This window comes from Chiloscyllium plagiosum, chromosome 2 (assembly GCF_004010195.1).
Source record: "Chiloscyllium plagiosum isolate BGI_BamShark_2017 chromosome 2, ASM401019v2, whole genome shotgun sequence".
NCBI classification, from domain to species: Eukaryota; Metazoa; Chordata; class Chondrichthyes; order Orectolobiformes; family Hemiscylliidae; genus Chiloscyllium; species Chiloscyllium plagiosum.
In genome coordinates, this window is record NC_057711.1 from 44,712,344 (window position 1) to 44,740,336 (window position 27,993).

At 40.1% G+C, this 27,993-nt stretch overlaps 1 protein-coding gene across 2 annotated transcripts in view; it reads left to right on the forward strand.

Annotated features, from left to right (window-relative positions):
- rasa1a (RAS p21 protein activator (GTPase activating protein) 1a) overlaps positions 1-27,993 on the forward strand; it is a 191,986-nt gene that overhangs the window by 135,375 nt on the left and 28,618 nt on the right. Inside the window, exons 17-21 of one of the 2 annotated variants that reach the window (XM_043708652.1) lie at positions 1,393-1,552; positions 8,758-8,900; positions 11,155-11,270; positions 16,893-16,979; positions 17,278-17,356. In XM_043708652.1, the coding sequence (XP_043564587.1) occupies positions 1,393-1,552; positions 8,758-8,900; positions 11,155-11,270; positions 16,893-16,979; positions 17,278-17,335 (564 nt within the window). In that variant the 3' untranslated portion in view covers positions 17,336-17,356. Of the gene's footprint in view, positions 1-1,392; positions 1,553-8,757; positions 8,901-11,154; positions 11,271-16,892; positions 16,980-17,277; positions 17,357-27,993 lie in introns of those variants that run through there. The other variant, XM_043708645.1, reaches the window with a different exon arrangement.

The following is a 27,993-nucleotide window of genomic DNA, read 5'->3' on the forward strand; positions in this document are numbered from 1 at the left end:
ATGTAAATCTTGGGTTTCCTTTTGAATTTGTATTCTTGAGAAATGTCCTAATAAGTACAAGACAAAATGTCCTTTTTTAAAAATCAGCAATACTCAAGTTCTGTATTACCAAGTATAATTTGTATATATTTATTGCTAGTTCTCTGGTGCTTGCTCAACTGGATGCCACTGGATTTAAATTGAAACTGCAGAAGCATGTAGAAAGGGCTAAGTAGATTTTAGTTAACTACCTAAATAACGTCAAGCGTTAGTGTGCTGCAGAAGTATTTATTTGTGTAGGCGCATTTTTGACTCTCTAAATTAGTATATTCATTGATCAACTGTTTCTAATCAACATCAGTAATTCCTCCTCCAAATTTAGTTTACAAGAGAGATTGCCCACTTAATCATCAAGCTGTGCAATGAGCAAACGATTGCATTTGTAAATTGCCCTTCATTAGGAAATAATCATTATTTTCAAGTAAGAACTTTAAAGCTGGTTACCTAGCGAAGGGAGATGGAGAATTTGGAAGGTAGAATTCTGTGTTGTTGCAATTTGGCAGAAAGAAAGATTTTTAATTGTGTCATGAAATATGAAGTTTGTATAAGAGCCTGTTGCCAGAAGAACAGTGAGTTTGAGTATTATGCCCTTAACATAGTCAAACATCTTAAATTACTTTTAAAGGGTTGTAAAACAAAAAAAAAATGGTTTTCGGTCACATAAGCTTATCAAGTCATGTTATCAAAACCTTCATCAAAGAGGTAAATTTTAAGGAAGAAAGGGATGGACAACTTAAGATCTAAATCTCAGAGTTACTGCTAATAGTAGAACGTGTAAAATTGGATACACTCAAGAATTGAGTCATCACAGGTATCTCGGAGGGTTATCAAACTAAAGAAGATTGGAAAGAATTTGAAGATTCAAGTCATGGAAAGGTTTGAAAACAAGTGTACTAATTTTACTATCAAGGATTACTTAACTAGGAGCCGTAGGTCAATGAGCACAGTGGAGATGGAAAATGGGTCTGCTATGATGTGGGCAGCCAGTATTTTAATTAACTTAGGCACACAAAGGGTAGGACATTTAAGGTCATCTGGGAGTGCTTCTGAATAAACAAGACTGGAAAAACAAGAATATGGACAATATTGTTAGGTGAAATTATGCCTAGCTTGGTAGACTTCAACCTTGTGGCTAGCATCTGACAACAAATTTGTATAAAGGAGTCCTTCGAGTATCAGAGCTTAAAATCAGTCTTGATTAACTTCCAACATTATATTGCCAATGTGCAGAACTTGGAGGTCTAAGCAAATCTTAAATATTTTTCTTGAAATCACACATTTTATTGGAAGTGTATGAAAATAAAGTAATGTATATTACATTTTGAATAGTTCATGATTTCTTTTTTTTTGTAGCTTATTCTTCAAAAAGAATTCCATGTGATAAATGCCTTATCCCATGTGTGTGGTCAGGATCGGACGTTATTGGCTAGTATTTTACTAAGAATTTTTCGGCATGAGAGACTTGAATCGCTTTTACTACAAATACTCAATGACAGAGAAATTAGTATGGAAGGTAGGCCAATCAAACTTAAGTTATTAACCTATTCAATCGAGGTTGTTTATTGGATTTAATATATTAGTTATGGACATTTAGATTTAAAGCACTGAGAATCATTTTTGTGTATTTGAGATGTTGCAAAAAGAAAATGCAAGTTGAGTGAGTTTGAATTAATAGGTTTTCCACTTTATAATTTAATATTCCATTAGTTTTTAATGAATAAATACTAAAAATGACAGTTGTGCTGGTACAGCTTGCTGTTCCACAGTTCTTATCTGAATGGATGCCACTGTTATATCATGCAAGGTATAGTTTTTGACCTATATTTTAATTGAGATGCAAACTTCGAACAATAAATACTAACGATGAGATTAATCTCAAACTTTCCATATGCCGTGATACAATGTAAAATTATAAGACATTGAATTATTGTAGCTTAATTTTCTTCAAATATCCAGTTTGGTGCTGAATCTGAAATGGATATGTATCATTCAAAGACCCTGATTTGAAGACCATGTTTATATAACTAGTTTATTTTTTAAGAAAGTAATTTATCTTCTTTCTGAAAGAACTTTAGTTCTTTATTCTGTTATGGTCTCAGCAGATGTCATCACAAGATTAGTCAGACCCCAGACTGAAATTTGGCTTGATAGCTCTTGCTTTGTTTTGGTTTTAACAATGCTGAAACATAAGTATGCAATGTTGCAAATTTTGTTCACAAATGAAGATAAAACAGAATAAACCGACTTATAATACAAATTCAAGGTTTTTTTTTCCAAACATAGCAAAAATAGAATCTCATTAATCCCAAAACATTCCTTTCTTTATTGCAAGAAATACAACAGCTTTTGTTTAATACCCAAAGTGCGCACCCCTGGTATAAAACCGAAAAACAACTTCTATAGTACTGTCAGTAGAATCCCTGCCTCCAACACCTTAGCAGGTTTAAGTCGCATGATTTTAAAGTATAGATTAAAACTGCAGATAGCTTCTTGGAGCGGTTACACATCTGAGATAAAAGACATTCAGCTGTAAGTCACCTCATCAGGATTTACTCCCAACACTTCTGATCTGAGATTAACATTAACATGAACTTTTTATTTTCAAGTAACCTAATTCACTACACCCATCCTTTCTCAGGACCATTGGTCATTACCGCTGTCTTCATCCATGGACTTCATAGGCCTGCTCAAAGTAAAACATTAAAGGAACACAGTGAGAGGGTGTTTTCCTAAGCTTAAATAACCAGTTCAAAAATATCTAACACACCAAGAGGCCCCATTATTTGCTATCAACTTGCAAAACAATTTTAAGTAAACAAAAGTCCAAAGCTGGGCCTTAAAACCAGTTTTAAAATAAACTACTGTGGCAACAGAAATAGTTAGAAGTTAATTGTTGACTCAAAAGCTAAAAATCCAAGCTTACATACATTTAACATAATTTGTTTTAGAAGTTACAGAAATTGTGTTGTAATTCATTCTTGTTTTGTGAACATCAGTGGCAACGACCAACATTTATTACCATTCTCTAACTGCCTTTGAGAATGTGGTGGTATTTCCCATCTTTAAAGTACTGAAGTCCATCTGAAATAAGTGCAACCACAGAGGTATAATAAGTACAGTTCCCAAATTTGACCCAACATATGAAAGAATGGTGATAGCATTCCAAGTAGGATGGTCTGTAACTTCTAACTTGCTGCTATGATTCTGTGAAAGGCTTGTTTAATGAGGTGAGATTGAGTAGTTTGGGTCTCTACTTGCTAGCGTTTAAAAGGATGAGAGGAGATGTAATTCAGAAATGTAAGATGCTAAAGGGGATTGACCAAGTAGGTGTAGAACATATATCTTCCCTTGTAGGGCACTCTAGAATGAGAGGTCATAGTTTTAGGCTAAGGTGTGGCAGATTTCTTCAGTAATGTGGAGGAATTACTTACTTCAAAGGAATGTGAATTCTGGAATTCACTAGCCCAGAGTGTGGGGGGCATTAGGAAACTTAATAAATTTAAGGAGGGGACAGACAGATTTTTAAATTAGTAATGAGTTAAAGCATTGCAGAGAGCAGGCAGAAAAGTGGAGTTAAAGCCAAGATAAGATCAGCCACAATTGTATTAAATGGCAGTGCACTCTTGGTTCTTATGCCACTTTTCAGTCTAAGTTTTGAATACTCAAATTTTGCTGCATATTCATGACTAAAAATTCCCTTATGAGTTTATTGGAAAGAAAATCAATGCAGCTGATGACACTACTCTGAGGAACTTCTGTATCACTAGTCTGGTCCTAAGACCATTGGCCTGTATTAACAACAAGCACCTTCCTTTATATTACGTTTGACTGCAGCTTGTGGAGAGTTTACCTATGCTTCCCATAGATTTTAATTCTGTTAGGGCTCTTAAAGTGACATTCAACTAGGAAATTCAACTCTCGTCCATTTTTGGACCAAGACTCTAATGAAATCATGACTGAACGTAGACAGGTTGTAAGTAATTCACCAAATTATTTTGCTCTTGTTTTCTGTGAACAAGACATACCTAAAAAATCAGCCTTATTGTTGGATAGATAGCAATATTTAGCTAAGAGTGTGGCTAGTTCTGGAACACAAGTGTGGAGTACCATTCACAGAATGTTGTTAAGTGCCCTAACCTTTTCTGTATATCATCCTTGTTGCCACTTTTTGATATTCCATAAAGTGATTATAATTGACTGATGACTGGCATCTATTTTCTGCTTTCATTGTTATGTCCTCTACCACTGTATGATTGTGCTCTCAGCAATTTAAGAGACTGTTGTGCTTGCATTGAGGAAACATTACTGTGTAAATCTTGTAGTTTGAGTATAGTCCCATCTCGCTCGTTAATGATTTCTCTGTGGTAATTAAATAATTGTCAATAAAATGCTGATATCGTCAATAGACAAATAACCCAGATACCCACAGGTAGTGGTCTGGGGATCTATAATGGCATGTAAAGTTTGAAATCAGAAAGAAAATTTGGAGTTAAAACTCTAACAATGATATGAAACCAGCATTGAATCTTATAAAAATCTATCTGTTCACTAATGTCCTTTTACTCAACTAAATCTGCCATCCTTACCTAGTCTGGCCTCCATGTGTTGACAGTTCCGCAGCAATGTGGTTAACTCTTAACTGGCCTCTTGAAATAGCCTAGCAAGTCACTTAGTTGTATGAAACATCTAAAAGGTCTTAACAAAGGAATGAAATCGAGCGGGCTACCTGGCATCAACTAATGCACTGGAAACAAGTTCAGCCTTATCAACCCTGCAATGTCCTCCTTGCTAATTTCTGGGATCTAATGTCCAAATTGGGAAAACAATCTTACAGACTAGTAAAAAGACCAGCTTGACAGTTTTGTACCCACAGAATCATACAATCCAGACAATACCATCATCGTCCCTGGGTACACATTGTTTCTTTGGAAGAATAGACCCAGCAGCAGAAATGGTGACACATGACGCACAACCAGGAGGGAGTTACCCTCAACATTGTGTTCTCAACATTGACGCTGTCTGTAGATCCCATGAAGTATCCTGACCTCTAGCTAAACATGGGCAAAGTAACTGCACCCTCAACTGATTAGCAGCATTTAACAAGGGTACAGAACATATTGTGGGTGGGGGAACTTCAGTGTCCATTGCTTGGTAGTGGCCATGACTGAACAAGCTGGTCGAGTCTTAAAGGAAATAGCCTGCTAGCCTGGGTGTGCAGCAGATATTGAAGGAATTAATGAGAGAAACACATACTTGAACTCATCCTCCCCAATCTCCCTGCTGTGGATGCACCTGTCCATGGCAGTATTGTAGAAGTGGCCATCACTGACCTTGTAGTGATGACATCCCATCTTCAATTGAGAATATTCTTTTATCATGTTGTGTGGTACTGCAATAAGTGGTATATATTTCAAACAGATCAATTAATTCAAGACTGAGTAACCTTGAGGTGCCATGAGCAATCAGCTGCATTGGTATTGTATTCAGCTACAATCTGCAAGCTCATGACCTGGCGTTCCTATTACTATCAAGTGTGCAATATAACACTTAGCTAAAAATAAAGTGTCAGCCTGGTAAAGGTACATCATGGGTGATGCCAAGCATCGTAAGCTTCAAGAAATAGACTTGGCTATGCAATTCTACAACCAGTAGATCAGATCTAAACTTTGCAGTCCTGTCAAATCCAGTCATGAATGATAGTGGATATTTGAACAACTAACAGGAGAAAGAGGCTTCATGTATTTCCATTCACAATGATGGAGGAGCCCTGAGTACATCAGTGAAAGAGATGAAGCTGAAGTATTTGTAACAATCTTTAGTCAGAAGTGTCAAGTTGGATGATCTATTTTTTGCCATGTCCAGAAATCCTCAGAATCACAGATGCCAGTCAGCACTTAATTCTATTCACTGCACGTGATATCAAGAAATGGCTGATAGCACTAGATTCTGCAAACAATGTGGGCCCTGACAGCATTCTAGCAACTATACTTGTACTTCAAAATTTTCCATGCCCCTCACCAAGCTGTTTTCATGCAGCTGTAGCACTGGCATCTACTTGATATATAAAAAATTGCTCTGGCATGTCCTGATAACAAAAGCAGGACAAATCCAATCTTGCAATTACTTGCCCATCAGACTGCTCTGATGAAAGGAGTCATCACCAGTTCTGTTAAGCCATATTTGCTCAACAGTAACCTACTTACTGATGCTCAGTTTGCATTTTACCAGGCATGTTCAGCCCCAGATTTCATTGGTTCAAACATGAACAGACACAAAGGGGTATGACTGCCCTTGACATGAAGGTCATATTTGACTGAATCAGGCATCAAGAAGTCCAAGCAAAACTGCATGAATGGAAATGAGGATGGTAACTCTCCAATGATTTGAGTCAGACCTAGCATTAAAGGAGCTTTGTTGTGGTTGTTGGAGTTCAGTCATCTTAGCTCCAAGGCAGTATTTCCTCAGGGTAGTGTCCTAGGCCAGCAATCTTTATTTGCTTTGTCAATGATCTTCCTTCCATTATGAGGTCAGAAGTGAGAATCTTTGTGCACTTGTTAACACTGTACAACACATTTCATGATTTCTCAGACAATGAAGCAATCTATGTTGGAATGTAACAAGATCTGATTTATGTTCTGGCCTGAACAGACACATTGCATTTAACATTGCCTGGCAAGAATGAATTTCTCCAAAAGAGAATCTAACTATCTCTCCTTGATATTCATTGGCATTGATACCATTATAAACATCTTGAGGGATACAGTTGACCAGAAACTGAACTGGATCAGCTAAACAATACTGTGACTGCAACAGCCAGTCAAAAACTTGGAAATCTTCAATGAGTAACACGCCAAAGCCTGTCTAGCATTTAGAAGGCATGACAGATATGTGATGGAATGCTTGCCAGTTGAGTCTGGCTCCAACAACACTGAAGAAGTTTGACAACATCTGAACAGTAGCCATAGTGTTTATTCTCTACATTGCAGAAGTTCACTGACACTTTTTAGACAGCACTTGCACATCCACCCATCTCATCTACTGTATCCATTGCTCTTGATGTGGTCTCCTCTATACTGGGAAGACAGAACACCAACTCACGGAGTGTTTCAGGGAACATCTTTAGGGGACACTCACCCAACAACACCACCTCCCTGTGGCCAACTGCTTCAACTTCCCCTTCCACTCCAACAAAGACATGCAAATTCTGGGCCATTTCCACTGCCAGATCCAAGCCACCAGATCTCTGGAGGAAGAAGCCCTTATCTTCCGCTTTGCAACCCTTCAACCACACTGCACCAATGCTAACTTGACTAGTTTCCAAATCTCCCCTCCCTCCAACTCATTCCATATCCAACCCTCCAACTCATTACCACCCTCTTGATCCCTCATCTATCCATCTTCCTTCCCATCTATCCACTCCACCCTCCCTATCACAATCAACCCGCCCGCACCCTGTGCATCCATCTTTCTCCTTCCCAGATACCTTCCCGCACCTAGCCCGCCACTCTCCTATTTATCTCTCAGTCCCCTGCCCCCCCCCACCACCTTCCTGATGAAGGGCTTATGCCCGAAACGTCGACTCTCCTGCCCCGTGGATGCTGCCTTACCCGCTGTACTTTTCCAGCGACACACTTTTCAACTCTGACTCTCCAGCATCAGCAATCTGCACTTTCTCTCAGCAGCTTCCAAACCCACAACCGCTGCCATCCAGAAGGGCAAGAGCAGCACATATGTTGGAACACCACCACCTCCAAGCCACTTCCATTCTGACTTTGAAATGTATTGCCATTCCAGCAGCATAGTATCGTGGGAATACAACGTCAAAATTTAACTATATCAGACAGTGGAATCTTGAGATGGCACTCTAGAGTTTACAGAATTAGCTGGACACTGTAAATGAGAAGAATAATCACAGAAATGTCTTTAAATGTTGCACATGTAAAGGTAAATTAGTGGAGCATTTTATTCATAAAGAGCATTTGGATAGCCACAAGTTAAATGTAATGGAACCTAGAAATCTCTGAATCAGCTTTTAACAAAACCTATAAAACATTAAAATATGTAGCTGAATTAGTAAAGTACAAATCTGAAGAAATTGTCGTCAAACTTTAATATAGTTTCCCTTGACAGCCAGTCTAAGAATTAATATTGTTGCATGTTATGCTACAGTGATTGTGTTGGTCATGGTTTAGAATTTTTCAACTTGTAAATTTTTAATCATTTCATCAAGTTAGGTGGCAAAAATCTGTAATAACCAATAAAAACTGTTGATTTCCTACATTGTGCAAATTTCTGTTAATTGTACATGGTGGCTCAGTGGTTAGCATTGCTGCCTCACATCGCCAGGGACTCGGGTTTGATTCCTGCCTCGGGCCACTGTCTCTGTGGAGTTTGCACATTCTCCCTGTGTCTGCTCTGGTTTCCTCCCACAATCCAGAAAATGTGCAGGTGAGGTGAATTGGCTGAGCTAAATTGCCCATAGTGTTAGGTGCATTAGTCAGGGGTAAATTTCAGGGAGTGGGACTGGGTTGGTTACTCTTTGGAGGTTAGGTGTGGAATTGTTGAACCAAATGGCCTGTTTTCACACTGTAGGAAATCAAATCAAGTTCATTATTGGAGTTAAAGGCTTGATGCAGTTTTATCTGCCTAGCTCCAATCCAAGAATTAAATGGTTTTCCACACTCAACTTGTCTTTTATTTATATGACTCCTCCTTCAGATGAATCCACCACTCTCTTCCGTGCCACAACTTTAGCAAGCACACTTATGGAGCAATATATGAAATCAACTGCAACACCATTTATCCATCATGCTCTGAAAGAAACTATTCTAAAGATAATGGAGAGTAAACAGTCATGTGAGGTAAGATACTGGGGTTTGAATCTAGTAATAAGGATAAGACTAATGTATTTATGTTCTCTGGGAGGAGAAAATATTCATTCCTTTCCTCATTTCATGGAACGTAAAAGCAGTTTAACATCAAAATCACTGGTATACAATAACCAGACATTGCCTTCTGAACACTTCGCAACTTTGTGCTTCAATTTGAATACTTAAATGGTATAAACGTTACCATTAAGCACGCAACGTGAATACCTAAAATGTAAATAATATCAGTAAGGAGTTAGGCAGGAATATTTGTTGGTTTAAAACTTGGTGTGGCATTTTGTGGAGCCCACAAGAGTCAGAAACATGATAAACGAGGTGCAAAATCTTGATTTTCTGTCAGCAGATTGAGATACAGTAATAAATTTTGAGACATGTAAAGCCCCTACTGGCCTGTAGCAGATTCATACGATATATATTTGCATACCATGAATACCCACTTGTTCAACAGTCTTTAAAATTATACCTTACCTTCAAGATAAAGTCAGGTAAACATGAGAATCTTTTGGCTCATGGTTTCTGTTTGTTCAAAGATGGTATGCATCTATCAGACTTGGTAGTTGTGTCTAAGGTTAACTGTTTCCTTTGTTTATCTCGACTGCATAAAGCATGAGGGCTTCGAACTCCCAAGGGTGAATAACTCACGAGGGGATTTGTGGAGAGGTGTCGGGGCATAGAAAAGTGGAAGAAAAACCAGGAGACGACAGCGGGTGGTGTTAGGAATATAGAGTGAAAAAGAGCCTGGTTTATCAAGGAAGCCAAATTGGAGTAGGAATACTCAAAGTTTTGTTTTTTTAAAAGTATGGAGCAATGCTGGACCTAATTTTGGGGAGCAGAGTCATAAAGTAGTAAATGTGTCAGTTGGAGAACATGTTAGTGATAGTGACCATAACTCTGTAAAGTTAAGGTCGTTATTGAAAGGGATAGCATTGAACAAGAAATAAAAGGTTCAGAATTTGTTTGGAGAAAGACCAGTTTTGATATGAGAACAGTGAGTGGCCAAAGTGGACTAAAAGCAGCCACTTGTAGGAAATCTGCATTAGAACAGTGGCAGTCATTTAAGAAGGAAATAGTGAGTGTGCAGGGCCTGTAAAGTAAAGGGGTGGGGTGAGTGCAGCACAGGGAACCTTGGATGCCATGAAAATGTACAGGTTGGATAAGATGAAAAATGGAAGCTTAGTCTTGATATCGAAAGCAAAGAAACAGCCAAATCCCTCGAGGCATATAGAAAGTGCATGATGTTACTTGGGGGAGGAAGGGAAGTAAAAGAGGGAGATGATAAAGCATTGGTAAAGAAAATAAAGGATAATTCAAAGACATTTTATATTGAAGATGAGGATAACCAGGGAAAGAGTAGGTCCCATTTGGCACTAAAGTGCAACTTGTGTGTCAGCAGAACTCACAAAGTAAATGTCTTAATTATTTTTAATTATTTTGAATCTGTACTTGCTGTGGAGAAGAATGGTGTACATAATTAAATAATGGAGGAAGATTGTGTTAATTTGAACAAATTAGCATTGAGAGGGAGGATCTATTAGCAATTTTAGCAAAGATTAAACTGTTTAAATTCCAAGGCCCAGACAACATTATCTTAGCCCTCTGTGGAAGGGGGGGAAAGAGAGAGATTGTGAGGACCCAGACATTAATCTTCAAATCCTGTCTGGACAAGGAGAAATGCCAGGAGGTTGGAAGACAACTAATATGGTACCATCATTCAAGAAGAGTGGTAGTGATAAAACAGATATCTCCAGGCCAATACTTCAGACATCATAGTTTTCCTCCAGTTTCTCGAGTTATGAGAGACAGAATTTATCTTCACTTAGAGAGACCAGGATTAACCAAGGATGGACAGCATTGTTTGCTGGGGGCAATTATGTCTGAACTATTTTGAGGAAGTGACATAGGCCTGTGGATAAGAATATTATGGTTATATTTTCCCCTTTTACTAGAAGGGTAAGTAGTCAAATACACAGGTTTAAGGCAAGGGGCAGGAGGTTCAGAGGGGATTTAAGGAGACTTTTTCTCATCCAGAGGGTGCTGGTTATTGGAAGTTTTAAAAGGTATTCAGATGAACACTTGAAATTCCACAGCATATAAGAGTATTGCCAAGTGCTTTTAAAAAAAGGATCGTATTAGAGTAGATAGGTACTTGATGACCAGTGAGATCACAGTGGCCTGAAGGGTCTTGTTACATGCTGTGATATTCTATGACTCTGTTTCTAATTTACAGCTAAATCCTTCCAAACTTGAAAAAAATGAAGATGTGAACACTAATCTGGCACACCTATTGGCCCTCCTCTCAGAATTGGTTGAGAAGATTTTCATGGCTGCAGAAGAATTACCTCAGTAAGTATCAAAATATGTAGCTGTACATTATTGATACAAATATCTAAAGATCTGAAATACTGTTAAATATGATGAGTAGGACAGTAACTTAGAGATCTGACTACATCCACCATCATTACGGGGCTAGCACTGGTTAGCACTGCTGCCTCACAGTGCCAGGGACCCGGGTTCAATTCCCGCCTCGGGCAACTATCTGTGTGGAGTATTCTCCCCGGGTGCTCCGGTTTCCTCCCACAGTCCAAAGATGTGCAGGTTAGATGAATTGGCCATGGTGAATTGCCTGTAGTGTTAGGTGAATTAATCAGGAGTAAATATAGGGTGTGGGTTTCTCTTCGGAGGGGTCGGTGTAGGTAATCTAATCTAATCTAATCTAATCTAATAAAGGGATGGGCGAAGTTGGGTTCAAAAGGCAAAACCTAGAATTTTAGAAAAATAGGGGGATGAAAAAGAATTGAAGTTTTCCATTTGCTGCAATTTATTATTGCCATTCATTGTTAAGAATGTCCTTGTACAAACTTCAGTATTCCTTTCCCATCATGTGAGAGTAGAGGGCCAGAGGTAGAGCTCCACAATAACGTGGCACCAATTTAAGACTGAGATGAGGAAAAAATTTCTTCTTTTGGAGGATTGAGTGTCTTTGGAACTCCTTGCCACAGAGAGCTGTGGTTGCAGGATCCTTGTGTACATTTAAGGCTGAGGTGGATCTATTCTTGATCATGTCGGAATTGAGTGTTATAAAGAAACCTCCTCTATACTAACTCCCACCCTGCATTTCTGTCTGAAAAACAATACTGTACCACCACTTTTGCTCTCTTACCTTCAAGTCTGTTTTGTATCCAATTGGCTAGGTCCCCTTTGATTCCATGTGACCTAACCTTGCTAATCAGCCTGCCATGCTTTGCGGAAGTCCATGTAGACACCATCCACCACTTTGTCTTCATCAATCTTCTTTGTCACCTCTTCACAAACTCAATCAAATCACTATTTCCCATGCATAAAGCTATGACTATCTCTGATTAGTCCTTGCCTTTCCAAATACTTGTGAACCCTGTTGCTCAGAATCCCCCCCCAACAACTTACCCACCATTGATGTCAGGTTCACTGGTCTTATAATTCCCTGGTTTTCCCTTACCATCTTCAATAATGGCACCACATTAGCCACCCTCCAATCTTTTGGCATGTCAGTAATACAAATAACTCAGCAAGGGACCCAGCAATCTCTTCTCTAGCTTCCCACCAAGTTCTGGGATACACCTGATCAGGTCCCAGAGATTTATCTATCTTTTGGGTTTTAAGACCTTGAGCACGCACTCTTCTTTAATATGGACACTATTCAAGACATCACTATTTATTTCCCCAAGTTTCCTAGTACCTCTGCACAGTAATTATGGACGCGAAATACTCATTTAGTATCTCTCACATCTCCTGTGGTTCCATGTACAACCTTTAAGATGCCCTATTCTCTCCATAGTACTCTTTTGCATTTAGTGTATTTGTAGAATCTCTTTGTATTCTCCTTCACTCTATATGTCAAAGCTATCTCATGACCCCTTTTGCCCTCCTAATTTCTCTCTTAAGTGTACTTCTACTGCTTTTATACTCCCCTATGGATTCACTTAATCCCAGCTGTTGATATCTGACAAAAGTCTCCTTTTTCTTGACCAGAGTCTAGATTTCTTTAGTCATCCAGCATTCCCTACATGTACCAGCCTTGCCCTTCTCATTAACAGGAACATACTGTCACTGAACTCTTGTATCGATCATGCCTGCTGTCCATGTGAGGCATTCTATGATTTTTGCTCCTAATTTTGACCCCTGTATCAAACTGTCCCTCTCACTTGGAGTCTTGGGTTTAGCTTTGGAGTTTCTGATGCTGTTTCACCCTCCCTCCACCAGGTCTGGGGAATTTGAATTTGAGTCTTCTACACATTAGCAACTCTGCTGGTGCTGTCCCAATAGTTGCATGTCAGTTGGTCCTATCATCAAATAGGAATCTACTTAAGGCGAGAGGCTGTTTTTTTAAATCCAGCTTTTTTTCAAAGTTTGAACAACTCTTTCTGTCATGCTATCCTATGATCTAAAGTGTACTAATATATCAAATCCCATTCAACTTTAAGAAGTAACTAAAATCCTTGTTGGTAAACAATGGCCTAATATCTGTGACAAATACTTTCGTGTCTCTGTGAGTCAAGAAGAGTTTCTCAGTTATTAAGTCTTCTGGGTACCCTCCTAAATTCCGGCCTATGAGTTATCTTGCTGTGCTTAAGTCTCAGAGGATTCTGTCGCTATCCCAAATCTGCATATCAACAACAATTACAATGTCTTGCCGGGTGTGATCCTGAAGAAAATTGTAACTATTTAGCTGAAACGTGACTTTGTTCTGGGGTTTTGCTGTGAGCCAACCTAAAATTACTTATCAGAATATTTCCTGAGTGAAGCTATACAGTTGCCTGCACTCTAGGTGTTTCCAAGCTCAGGCCGACAGGTGAGGGTGCCCACTCTTATGACATGGGGTAAACCCTCTCTGTTAACTTTAAACCAGCAACACAGAAAAGATTTATCTCGTGTGGTAATCTGTGAAAATTCGAGAGGCCAAGAACAATTTAAAGCAAAAATTAACAAGTTGAGAAGATTTGTAGCTCAGGTTGAGGTTCTGGGCGTAGGTTTGCTCACTGAGCTAGAAGGTTCATTTTCAGACGTTTTGTCACCATACTAGGTAACATCTTCAGCAAGCCTCCAAACAAAGCACTGCTCGTTTTTCCTGCTTTCTGTTTATATGTTTGTGTTTCCTTGCGTTGGTGACGTCATTTCCGGTGGTGATGCCATCTCCTGCCCTTTTTCTCAGGAGGTGGTAAATGGGGTCCAAGTCAGTGTGTTTGTTGATAGAGTTCCGGTTGCAATGCTGTGCTTCCAGGAATTCTTGTGCGTGTATCTGTTTGGCTTGTCCTAGGATGGATGTATTGTCCCAGTCAAAGTGGGGTCCTTCCTTACCTACATGTAAGGATATGAATGAGAGAGTCAGGAACAGCTCAGTGAGCATACCTACATCATAAAAATTAACAACTTTATTCCTTAAAGTATAACACAGAGTAATTAACCAACAACTATCTTTTACTTTCCCTTCTATAATTCGAGTCCAATAAAACCCCCAATTAAAATTTGGTCTTTTCCCCTCTCAGGCGACTGCCTGTGTGGAGTTTGCACATTCTCCCCGTGTCTGTGTGGGTTTCCTCCGGGCGCTCCAGTTTCCTCCCACAGTCCAAAAATGTGCAGGTTAGGTGAATTGGCCATGCTAAATTGCCCATAGTGTTAGGTGAAGGGGTAAATGTAGGGGAATGGGTCTGGGTGGGTTGCGCTTCAGTGGGTCGGTGTGGACTTGTTGGGCCGAAGGGCCTGTTTCCACACTAAGTAATCTAAATCTAAATCTAAGTAAGGTTTACTGAAAAATTCAAATTTCAAAACCGGCCAGTGGTCAAATCATCTCTTTATATCTTCCACTGTAGATTTGTTCTCCAGGTCGGAGTTGATATTTTTCTCTGTGCAAACTCCTACTCTAGACAGGTACCTCACAGAGAATTCTGACTAACAGCATACTGGTCTTTTGGCAGTTCTTTATAAACTGTTCAACTGTTCCTGGTTTTATACCCCCAAGGCATTGGATTGTGTCATTGGCTTTTAATATTGTCGGTATACTTAATTCAAACTTTATTGGGAGTTTGGTTTTTTTTTTTGGGGGGTATAATTTAAACTGATTGGCCTAATTCAAATTTAGTTTTGTCTCCAGGCAACCAGCTATACTAGCTGCTGGACCAAAAGTTTATATTATATCTTGTTCAGAACACTTAGTGCTGTCAGGTAGCTCTGCTAGCCTTTAACTTTCTTAAAGATATAGTACACCCACATCTTCCTAATACCACTTTCATAGAATATCTAGCAACTCGTATGTTCCACTTGCTGCGTTTTCCAATGGTAAAGCCAGTTGTAGTGTCTGTTCGAAGTCCAGCTGAGCATCAGCCAGTTTGCATTTTTCTGTAGTTATATCATCAATTCCACACACTCAATGGTCTCTGAGCATCTCATTGAGTTAAACCAAATTCACAGGCTTCTGCCAGTCATCTTTACCTAGTCAAAAATCTTGATACAGCTTCTCTTAGTTCTTGAATTGCCAAGTCAAAGCAATAGTGCCTCAGAATTAATGGAGGCACGAGGTCATAATATTCCTAAACAATGTCAATCAGTTTTTGAAAGGTTTTATTATCTGATGCCTCATGACAGCCTATGGAGCTGCAGCTTTTTCTATCAGGAGAATTACTCGTTTATCGTCTGCTACAATGTCATTTGCCCAAAATAAATTCTTTCCACATACTGGGCCCAGTCCTCAACTGCTGAGTCGAATGGGTCACCCGTCCCAAACAGAGACATGATATAAGAAAATGCTCACTCCCAACTTCAAAATAATGGTTATGAGAGAGTATCTTCAGGATACTGCTTTATTTTCATGGCCACTGAAATAACTCTCTTTAGAGGCCAGCATCCCATCACCAGTTACCCTTTCCTTTGACAATAGATTTTAGATTTAGATTCCCCACAGTGTGGAAACAGGCCCTTTGGCCCAAATCGTCGACACCGACCCTCTGAAGAGTAACCCACTCAGACCCATTTCCCTCTGACTGACTAATGCACCTAAGACTATGGACAATTTAGTATGGCTAGTTCACCTAACCTGCACATCTTTGGGCTGTGGGAGGAAACCAGAGCATGCGGAGGAAACCCATGCAGACATGGGGAGAATGTGTGTGTGGAGTTTGCACAATCGCCCAAGGCTGGAATCGAATCTGGGACCCTGGTGCTGTGAGGCAGCAGTGCTAACCACTGAGCCACCGTGCCGCCCACTAAACTGCCTTCAACTGAGTTATGCATTCAGCCCTGACATTCACCCTTTTACATCAGCCGGATAGCCCTAATTTGACCAGATTAACAGCCCCAGTCAGGGAACTGCTATTCTATGAGGTTCAGCTGGCCAACCTCTTTACAGTGACAACAGACATAATGAAATTATTGTGGTTTCAACCATGTCTGCAGATTCTGTGCTTTGGCAAACCCTAACTATTTGGTTGGTATGATCATAATAATGAGAATGTACAAGTTCAGCTAATGCAGTTCCCAATCCAGACTTTTGGCTTGTCACAGACATCTCTTGGATTTCCTATTCTGTCAGTGGCAATAGATGACAACTTTTCCACAACCAGGGTTTTGAGTTCTCTGAGTTTGACTCAGTGATTTCACAGTACCTAGAATGACTTCTGCAATGTACCATTTTTCAAGAATGAGGTTCATATTTGTCATACCTTTTATTATTTATGGTAAGGATTGAATAATGCAGATTGCAGGCAGCAGGTTCCTGTTTAGGATCCCATTTGTATCCAGTGACTTAATATTGTTTATTATGTTTTGAGTGGAAGACCTTATGCTATAGTTACCAACTTGAGCATCCTGAAGAAATAATAATGTGATGCATCACCAGCCTTTAGAGAATGTAAAATTGTACTTGATTTTTAAATAAGGGTTTTTGAACTCCAGGCAAACCTTGATGTATCATTGCAATGTATTATATTTCCACAGGGCTTTAAGATACATTTACGGATGTTTACAAAAATCTGTCCAGCAGAAATGGCCAGAAAATCCCACTATGAGGACCAGAGTTGTGAGGTAACAATATTTTGTGAATTATTTTTTGTGATTTGCCATTTCGGAGAGCTATTCCATGCTGGTCCTTTGTTGAATTGAGCTGGAAGTTAACAAAAACAACTTATTTTGGGGGGAAAAGAAAACAGTAAATTGCAGATTAACTGTAGGAGACAGCATTGACAAGCCTATCCGAGAATTACTTTTCCTCTGACTTTAGTAGCTACAATATTGTGATGAGTTCTATATGGCCATGTATGTTACTATGAGCATGTAGCATTGTTTCTTGGCTAATGGTTTGGTCTTGCACTTGTTCTTGCAGGTCTTCAGATATACAGTTGAAACAGTACAGACTCCTTGTCTTTTATCACATCAGTTAATCCCATTAAACTTAATGTCATTGGTAACATTTCATGGTGTAGCTTTATAGTACAGTATCCCGTCAAGTTTTTGCACAAGACTGTTTTTAAAATTTGACTTAGGATGTGCTTACTTAGGGACAAAAAAACCTGCAGATGCTGGAATTCAAATAGACAGGCAAGAGGCTGGAAGAACACAGCAAGCCAGGCAGCATCAGGAGGTGGAGAAGTCGACGCTTAGGATGTAACACTTTTTCAGGACTGGGGGTGGGTTTGGGGAGAGCTGCAGATAAAGGGGTGGCAGGGGCAGAGTGGTAAAGTGAAGATAGGTGAAGACAGGTAAAGGGTATGGTTTGGTTGGTCAGTGGGAGGAATGAATCCGGTTGGTGGCAGGGAGCAGTGGAAGGGATGGGGAGGGGCTGGGAAGGGAGGTTATTTGAAATTGGAGAACTCAATGTTGAATCTTCTGGGCTTAAGGCTTCCCAGGCAGAAGGTGAGGGGCTGTTCCTTCAATTTGTGCTGTGGTTCGTTGTGGCAATGAAGGCAGTCATGTCGGAAATGGAGTGGTTAGGGGAATTGAAATGGGCAGTGACTGGGAGGTCAGGTCAGCTCCTGTGGGCCCGGCTGCGATGCTCAGTGAACTGTTCCCTTAGTTTAAGTTCATTGGTTCATGGAAGGAATCAGATCATGGTACTCCTACAAGGTTATCTTGTTCATACCGTTTTGTTGTCCTAACCTCCTTGCTGACTGAGAAGAATGTTTCTTCAAGGACGTTTATCAAAACTACTTTGTGTCTAGAGCTAACTGCCTTCCTTTTACGCCTATTCTTCTACAAATATGTGTCTACTCTAAAATATAATTATTTAAAAAGCCTCATCCCAGGTAGGTCAAGCTTTCCCTTTCTATTTCATATAAAAATCAGAAATCTAATCAAATGACTTTCATCCGAGCTGCATTATCAGAGTCTTAATGCTGCATTCTAGTCCCATTTTACTAAAACTCGGAGGCATTTTGTTGTCTGGCTGTGAAGGCCATGATTTGAACTCTATGAAATACTACATCTGCTAAAATTTCCTTTGATTGTCTGTGTCAGTTAAGAAGAAAATCCCTAATACCCATTTTGTCATTTTCAGCCATTGGTAACTGCAGCAGTAACCTATCAAGTACATCAAGCAATGCAATTGCACCTTTACTGTTGCTTTACTATAATCAGACTAGTTCTGTCCTCGACTACTCTGGGACATTCTCTTTATCCAGCATTGCAGTGAGTTCCTTAATACCATTGCTCCTTCCCCTTTCTGTTAAATACAATCTTTCCTGAAAACCTGATCAGCTTCATCTCCCCTACATGGTCCCAGCTTCTCTATGGTTATCAGTATTAAAAGAAAAATTTATTTTGTCAGTTCCAGTTACAAAAACAATTGTGCACCAGTTTGGTGATTGTAATACTGCTTGACATCAGAGAGAAAATGCTTTTATTGATTTGAAGTAACTTTTGCTGTCAAATGCCTCAGGCAAAGCCTGTGGTACAAATCAAGTAAATCCTTGAATTCGCAACACTTTTCCCTTGCTGTGATATCAGTACCTAGTGATTCTTGAAATCCATTTCAAATGTGGCTGTTGTAGTAGCCTAATGAGTTAATAACCTCTCCTCTCTGTAAATCCAAAAACTTAAAATTTAGCCATCACCAGAAAGGATTAATTTCTTCTTGTGTCTCCAAGGTTTGGTAAAATTCTTGACATTGCTGACATCTTGTAACATTTTGTAGTAACTTGTAAACAAAAAACACAAAATCCATTTAACAGGTGGCAGAATGAGTTAGTTCACAAAATCTTATCCTGTCTATTCCTCCAAAAGGTGGAGTAAAGCATTCTCTAACTTAACCAATTACATCATTTTATGCACTTTGTTTAAAAAAAATCCTTTCTTGCTCAATAAGGAGATAAAATTGATGTTATACCCAGGTTTTCTGAAAAAAAAACAAATTCTTATGCTAAATTTTCTTCCACCATAAGCACAAATGATAGAATAGGAATTATATCTTTGTCATATCTTTTTTGTTTACCTTATAGGTATATGAAGAGAAAAAGACTAGTGAAGACAAATGTTAGGTCCCCTATAGTTAGAATCAGGTGAATTCATAATAGATAACACAGAGATTGCAGACCAGTTGAACTTTAGATCTGACTTAGATGGGCACAAATAAACTTCTGGAAATGCTAGGAGACAGAGGGTCAAGTATGAAGGAGGAACTGAAGGAAATCCTTATTAGTCAAGAAATGGGGATACTTAGGACTCATTAAGACCCCAGGGCCTGATCCTGTACATCCCAGAGTACTTAAAGAAGTGGCCCTTGAAATAGTAGATGAATTTGTGATCATTCTGTAGACTCTGGAAGAGTTCCATTAGACTGGAGGGTAGCTACTGTAGACCTACTTTTTACAAAAAGGAGGGAGAAAATGAGGAATTATTGGCCAGTAACCTGACATTGGTGGTGGAGAAAATGCTGAAGTCAATTGTTAAGGATGAAATAACTAAGAATTTGGAAAGCAGTGACAGGATCGGTCCAAGTCAGCACGGATTCACTAACTGGAAACCATACTTGACAAATCTTGTACTTTTTGAGGATGTGACCAGTAGGGTGGACAAGGGTGAAAGTTGTGTACCTGGACTTCAAAAAGGGTTTGCACAAGGTCCCACATAAGAGATTGCTAAGCAGAATTAAAGCTCATGCTATCAGAGATAATGTATTTACGTGGATAGAGAACTGGTTGACAAACCGGAAACAGTGTTGAAATAAATATTTCCTTTCCAGAGTGGAAGGCTTTCCAAGTGGGGTACTGCAAGATTCAGTGCTCGGGCTCAAGTTGTCCACAATATACATTAATAATTTGGATGAAGGAATTGAATGCAATATCACCAAATTTGCAGGCTACACTAAGCTGCTTGGCAGGGTGTGCTGTGAGGAGAATGCGAAGAGGCTTCAGTGTGACCTGGACAGGCTAGTTGATATTTGATAAATGCAATATAATGTGGATAAATATGAGGTTATCCACTTTGATGGCAAAAACAGGAAGGGCAGATTATTATCTGAATGGTGGCAGTTTAGGAAAAGTTGAGATGCATCGAGACCTGGGTGTCATGATGGAACAGTTTCTAAAAGTTGGCATGCAGGTGCAGCAGTTGGTGAAGAAAGCTAATAGCATGCTGGCCTTCATAGTGAGAAGATTGGAGTACTGGAGAATGGATGTTTTGTTGCAGTTATGCAGGGCCATGCTGAGGTCATACTTGGAATATTGTATGGGCAGCACGGTGGCTCAGTGGTTAGCATTGTTGCCTCACAGCACCAGGGACCTGGGTTTGATTCTAGCCTCCAGTGACTGTCTAGGTGGAATTTGCACATTTTCCAGGTGTCTGTATGGGTTTCCTCCAGGCTCCTTGAAAGTGGAGTCGCAGGTAGATAGGATAGTGAAGAGGGTGTTTGGTATGTTTTCTTTTATTGGTCAGAATATTGAGTACAGGAGTTGGGAGGTCATGTTGCAGCTGTACAGAACATTGGTTAGGCCAGTGTTGGAATATTGCTTGCAGTTCTGGTCTCCTTCCTATCGGAAAGATGTTGTGAAACTTGAAAGGGTTCAGAAAGGATTTACAAGGATGTTGCCAGAGTTGGAGGATTTGAGCTACAGGGAGAGGCTGAACAGGCTAGGGCTGTTTTCCCTGCTGCGTCGGAGGCTGAGGGGTGACCTTTATAGAGGTTTACAAAATTATGAGGGGCATGGATAGGGTAAATAGACAAAGTCTTTTCCCTGGGGTCGGGGAGTCCAGAACTAGAGGGCATAGGTTTAGGGTGAGAGGGGAAAGATAAACAAGAGACCTAAGGGGCAACTTTTTCACGCAGAGGGTGGTACGTGTATGGAATGAGCTGCCAGAGGAAGTGATGGAGGCTGGTACAATTGCAACACTTAAGAGGCATTTGGATGGGTATATGAATAGGAAGGATTTGGAGGGATGTGGGCCGGGTGCTGGCAGGTGGGATCGATTGGGTTGGGATATCTGGTCAGCATGGACGGGTTGGACCGTAGGTCTGTTTCCATTCTGTATATCTCTGACTCCCACAGTCCAAAGATATGCAGTTTAGGTGAACTGGCTGTGCTAAATTGCTCAGTGTTCAGGGATGTGTAGGCTTGGTACATTAGTCAGGGGTAAACGTAGAGTTATAGGGTAGGAGAATGGGTCTGGGTGGGAGGCTCGGTGTGGACTTGCTGGGCTGAAGGGATGTTTCCACACTGTAGGAATTCTGTGATACTATGATTGTCCCCTAATCTGGGGAAGGATATTCTTGCTATTGAAGGAGTCCAGCAAAGCCTAACCAGACTGATTCCCAGGATGGCAGATATAAGGAAATACTGAATCAATTGGGCTTGTACTCACTGTATTTAAAAGAATATGGGGGGTCACTGAATACTGGATCATTTGGGCTTGTACTCACTGAATTTAAAAGAATATGGGGGATCTCATAGAAACCATAAATAATCCTAATGCGACTGGATGGGATACACGTGGAAGAATATCCCCAATGTTGGGTAAGTCCAGAAATCAGGGTAATAGCCCATAAAATAAGGGAGAAGCCATTCAGGTCTGCGATGAGGAAGGATTTCTTCATTCAGTTGCGAACCTATGAAATTCTCTAGCACAGAAAGCTGTTGGGGCCAGTTTGCTAGATAGATTCAAGAGGGAGCTGGACATACAGTTAAAGGGCTCAGGGCTCATGGAGTGGAGCGGGATACTGAAGTTGCATGATGAGCCAAGATCATTTTGAATGCTGGTACAAGCTCCAAGAGCTGAATGGCCTACTCCAGCATCTATTTTCCGTATTTCTGTATGAATAGCTGCCACAAGTGTGTCTCAGCTAATGGTTTATTCACCTCTGGCCTAAATGCACAACCAGCCTGTTTAAGAGGTAATTTATCCCTCAGACATTCATTCATGTTTGTCTTTGAACCTTTGGCTAGCCATAAATCTGTAGAGTTAAGGGTTCTGACAAAGTCTGATTTACCTACTGGTTATAAGTGGACTGGGCAAGGTGAGGACCTATACAGGCAGCCTGCATCACAGAGGATTGGGCAAGTTGAGAAGCAGAAAGATTGGCGATGGATATGAGTCGTACTCTTAACATATTATTCTTATTTATGTTTCTAGTCATAGACACAGATCTGTAGCACAGTGAAAAGTCCTTTAGCCCATTAAGCCACTGCCAGTCAAAAGCTGCCATTTAAGTATTTTAATCCCATTTTCAGTCTTTTGATCTATAGCCTTGTATGCTTTGGCGTCACAAGTGTACATTCAGATACTACTTAAATGTTGTGAAAGCTTCTGCCTCTCTCACCCTTACAGGCAGTGTGTTTAAGGTTCCCACCACCTCAAATCCATTCTAAACCTACTGCCTGTTAACTTAAATCTATACTCCTTGGTCATTGATGCCTCCACCAAGAGTTTCTTCCTGTTTGCCCTGTCTATGTCCTTCACGAGTTTATATATCTCAAATCACAACCCCCTCAGTTTCTTCTGCTGCAAGTCCATCCAAATTGTCTTCATACTTAACTCTCCAAACCAGGTAACATCCTGACCAATCTCCTCTGCACCCTATCTAGTGCTATCACAGCCCTTCCAGGGATTCCAGAACTGTACACAATACTCTTGCTGTGACCTAACCAACTTTGAATACAGTTCCAGAATAACCTCCCTGCTCTCAAACTTTGTGTCTCAACTAATAAAGACCATATGATATCTTAACCACTTTATCCTGCTATCTCAGAAGAATGATGGACACACACACTAATGTCCTTCTGATCCTCTGCTTCCCAGGATCCTACATTTATCAAATATTACCTTGCCTTGTTTGTCCTGCCCAGGTTCATGACCATTCACTTCTCCTGATCAAATTCCATTTGCCACTGATCTAAGACTACCCTCGTCATTTACCACCCCACAATTTTTATCCGTGAGCTGGCCGATTAACCTTCCTGTCTAAATCGTGTGTGTGTATATAGAAAACAGCAAGGGTCAAACCACTGATCCCTGTAGAACTTCAGTGGACACAGGCTTCGGTCTCAAAAGCACCGCTCTACCATCGCTGTTTGTTTTCTACCACTCAACTAATTTGGGATCCAATTAGCTACAATCCTTGGATCCTTTGGGTTTTTTCCTTTTTTGATTTAGTTTTGCATGGGAGGTTTATAAAAGTCCAAGTAAACTATGCTGAATGCATTGCCCTCAACCACACCTATTCGTAAAGTTCTGTCAAGTTGGTCGGATATGAAGATCTCCTTAACAAAGCCTTGCTGACTGTTCTTGAATAATCCTTGCCCCTCTAAATGCAGATTAATTTTGTCCCTAAGAATTGCTTCCAGTAGTTTCCCCACTACTGAGATTAGACTGACTGTCCTGTTGTCCCCTATTTTATCTTTAGCTTCCTTGAAAAAAAACATTGGAGGAGAGAAGGTTAAGGGGAAACCACATAATATCATCCCTCTCACATGACACAAAGTATCATGTGGCTTTATGAACAAATTATCATCCTACATATTCTGTAGTTATCTTTTTTATCCTGAATGTACTCAAACTGAGAAATTTTCCTTTTATTTTCCACGCCATTATTCTTTCATGCCCCCTTATTGCTCTCCTAGTTTCCTTTTCTAATTTTCCCCATGCACCCTGCTGTGGGGAAAAGGCCATTTAACCCATTGAATCTGCCCCCTCAGAAGGATCCCATCCAGACCCAACCCCTACCCTATCCTATAACCCTGCTTTTCCCATAGCTAGTCCATCTAACTTATACATTACCCATACATTATGGGCAATTTAACATGGCCAATTCAATTAACATATTTTTGGACTGGGACCAAACTGGAGCACCTGGAAGAAATCCACACAGCCACTGAGAACATGCAAACTCCATACAAACAGTCACCTCAAGGCTGGAATTGAACCCACGTCCCTGGTGCTGGGAGGCAACAGTGCTAACCACTGAACCACCGTGCCACATTCTGTACTGTTTTAGGGCTTCTGCTATTTTGAGCTCAGTGTCTGCCATAAGTCTCCCATTTCTCTTTATCTGATCCTGAATACCCTTTGATAGCCAGGGATTATAGGATTTGTTGTCCAACACATTGTCGTTATTGGAACATGTTGCCCCTGTACTCTCCCTATTTACTCCTTGAATGTGTTTCAGTTCTCTGATACAGATTAAAAGTATCTGCTGCCTGCCTACTCTGGGCAAATCACACTTGATCTAGTTAAAATTGACCTTCCCCCAGTTTAGAACTTTGATTTTATACACATTCTTGTTCTTTTCCATTAGAATCTGAAGTCTCATGGAGTTATGATCACTGTCTACAAAATGCTCCCCTGCTGATACTTCAATCACTTGCCTAACATGGTTACCTAAAATTAAGAACAGGACTGTTCACTCCCTTGTAATGCCTTCTACATACTGGCTTATAAATTGCCTGAATATATTTTAAGAACTCCACTCCCTGTAGGCCTTCCACATTGTGACTATCACAGTTAATGTTGGGGAAATTGAAATCACCAGTTATCACTATGCTACTTTTACACTTCTCTGGAATGTTAGTACGCTCCCAGCAATGTGATTGTTCCTGTTTGACTTTTAAGTTCTACCCACATGACTTAATTTGAGGAACCTTTAAAAATGTCATCTTCCTTACTGCTGTAATTGATTCCCTGCTCAATACTGTGACACCCCTTATTTTTTACCTCCTTCCCAGAAGACCCTACATCCTGGAATATTGAAATGTCAACCCAGCCCTATCCTTCCTCCCACCTCCGCACTCCGCCCCCCCACCCCACAATATTGCAATTACATCATACTGCCATGTTTTAATTTGTGCCCTCAAAACTTCTACCTAGTTTATCAGACTCCTTGCATTTAAATAACTACCATCCAAACTTGCCAAACTCCTTGTCTTAACTAGCCAATGGTTTTTGTGCCTTCTAGACTCCCTTACTGTCTGCCCTAAGGGCGGCACGGTGGCACAGTGGTTAGCACTGCTGCCTCACAGCGCCAGAGACCCGGGTTCAATTCCCGACTCAGGCGACTGACTGTGTGGAGTTTGCACATTCTCCCCGTGTCTGCATGGGTTTCCTCCGGCTGCTCCGGTTTCCTCACACACTCCAAAGATGTTTCCCTTACAATTGAATTACCCACCATTATAGCACTGCCATTCTTCTTCCTCCCCTCTTGTGTAGCAGACCCACCAATGGTGCCATGAAGTAGGTTCCCACTGCTTTCCCCTGCACAGTCCTTTCCTCCAACATTATCTAGAACAGTACATCCGGCAGAAAGAAAACCTTCAAGAACTTTCAAAAGCTGATTGGGGGCAAGTGTTAGCAGGTAAAGAGACGGCTGGAAATTGGGAAGCCTTTAGAAATGTTCAGAGAAAGTATATTCATGTTAGGGTGAAAAGAAAGGATGGTAGGTATAGGGAATGCTGGATGACTAAAGAAATTGAGGGTTTGGTTAAAAAAAAGCATATGTCAGGTATACACAGGATAGAACGAGTGAATCCTTCGAGTATAAAGGAAGTAGGAGTATACTTAAGAGGGAAATCAGGAGAGCAAAAAGGGGACATGAGATAGCTTTGGCAAAGAGAGTTAAGGAGAATCCAAAAGGTTTTTACAAATACATTAAGGACAAAAGGAGAGAATAGGGCATCTCAAAGATCAGCAAGGTGGCCTTTGTGTGGAGCCGCAGAAAATGGGGGAGATACTAAACGAGTACTTTACATCAGTATTTACTGTGCAAAAGGATGTGGAAGGTATAGAATGTAGGGAAATAAATGGTGACATCTTGAAAAATGTCCGTATTACAGAGGAGGAAGTGCTGGGTGTCTTGAAACACAAAGGTGGATAAAGCCCCAGGACCTGATCAGGTGTACCCTAGAACTCTGTGAGAGGCTAGGGAAGTGTATCAACGATACAGCCCCTTAAATACTATCCTTTTTAAAAATTAATTACGGTTATTATGAATAATGTTAACTTCCCTTATGCTACTATACTCCCCTTTCCTATTTTGTTTTCATTATTACTTTATTATACTGGACCTGACTTTCATTTCTTCTTGTTGTTTCACAACTGATCCTTTCTTCCAAACAAAACACTTTTTAAAATCATGAGCCAATTAACACACTACTTTCCTGTTTGATTTGTTCTCCAATCAGCAAACTCCTGAAGCTCCAACTGTTAAACTAGGACTCCCCTCCCCCTGATCTTGGTCCTCAATTTATCCTGTTGCTAGCTCCCTCATTCTCCTCTGTTAGAACGGAAGAATATAGCCTTACAAAATATAAACCACAAAAAAAAAGCACTTCGTCCCCTCTACACTGAATTCCCATGGTGCTCCAAGTGTATGTTCCCAGAAAAAACACAGGCTGCACCTCACACTGTGTTTTGGAGCTTGAGTGACAGCTGGAAGATGTCATAAGGCTGAAAGGTTTGTGGAAGCATATTTCAGGATATGATTGCCCTTCAGCTTAAGGAAGTGCAGGCAAAGAGGTGACTGCCAGAAAGAAAAATGGGATTAGGTAGGAAGTGAGGGAATCTCCTGAAATGTATCTGGCTTAAGCAATTTTTTGGAAAACAATGAGTGAGATGGACTGTAGGGGCGACCCGTAACCTGCTTATAAGAAAATGGCCCATGTTCGCACTCTCAAAATAGCTGACAAACAGAAAGAGGCAGCATGTCTTAGAATCAAAACACAAGATGTCTGAGGGGAAATAAACAAGACTAACAGTGAGTTCCAGCCTTTAATTAAAGAAAACGGCAACATCTTTGAATGAACCTACTCCAAGACCATAAGTACGCCTTTCCAGACCGTTTTTGATAAGAGCATGCTGGCATACAGACAAGTGACCAAACCCGACGTTCATTAATGAAAAGATAATTGTCCTAGTAAATGGATGGACACCAGATGCAAGATATAGCTTAACTCCCTAGGCAGCTAACAGAATGACAGATAAAGTTAGGGTTTCTGTAAAGTTACTCGGAACATAAAAATCTTTAGCTAGAACCTTTTTTTAATAGAATCATAGGGATAAGTTTCAACACAAAATATATACATATAACCAACACCTAATAGAAGTATTAAAGAAAAAAATTTAGATCTGGATGTGGAGTTAACTAATGAGGAAAATGATTTCTTTTTGTGCCCTGAACAAAATAGATTGTTCACAGCCCATTAACCACAAAATGCTGAAGTAGAAATAGTTGTATGCATTTAATACTTCTTTTATAACTAACTTTGTAACAGAAATCAATATTACAAATCATATAGCACCTTGTTAAAACTAACTGTCTTTTGTATTTTTACACACAATTAGGACAGTGGAAAATATGAGGAATAACTGAATTTGATAAAGACAGCACGTGAGAAAATAAATAACTAACTCAGACTGTCTAAAGATAAAGCCAGCTTGAGTGGCCTGAAGGAGTAGCAATTAACTTCAGAATGGAAATGAATAGGATGCATAAAAAGATCCCAAAGTCTAGAGATTATAGTGGAGAAAGTGAGGTCTGCAGATGCTGGAGATCAGAGCTGAAAATGTGTTGCTGGAAAAGCGCAGCAGGTCAGGCAGCATCCAGGGAACAGGAGAATCGACG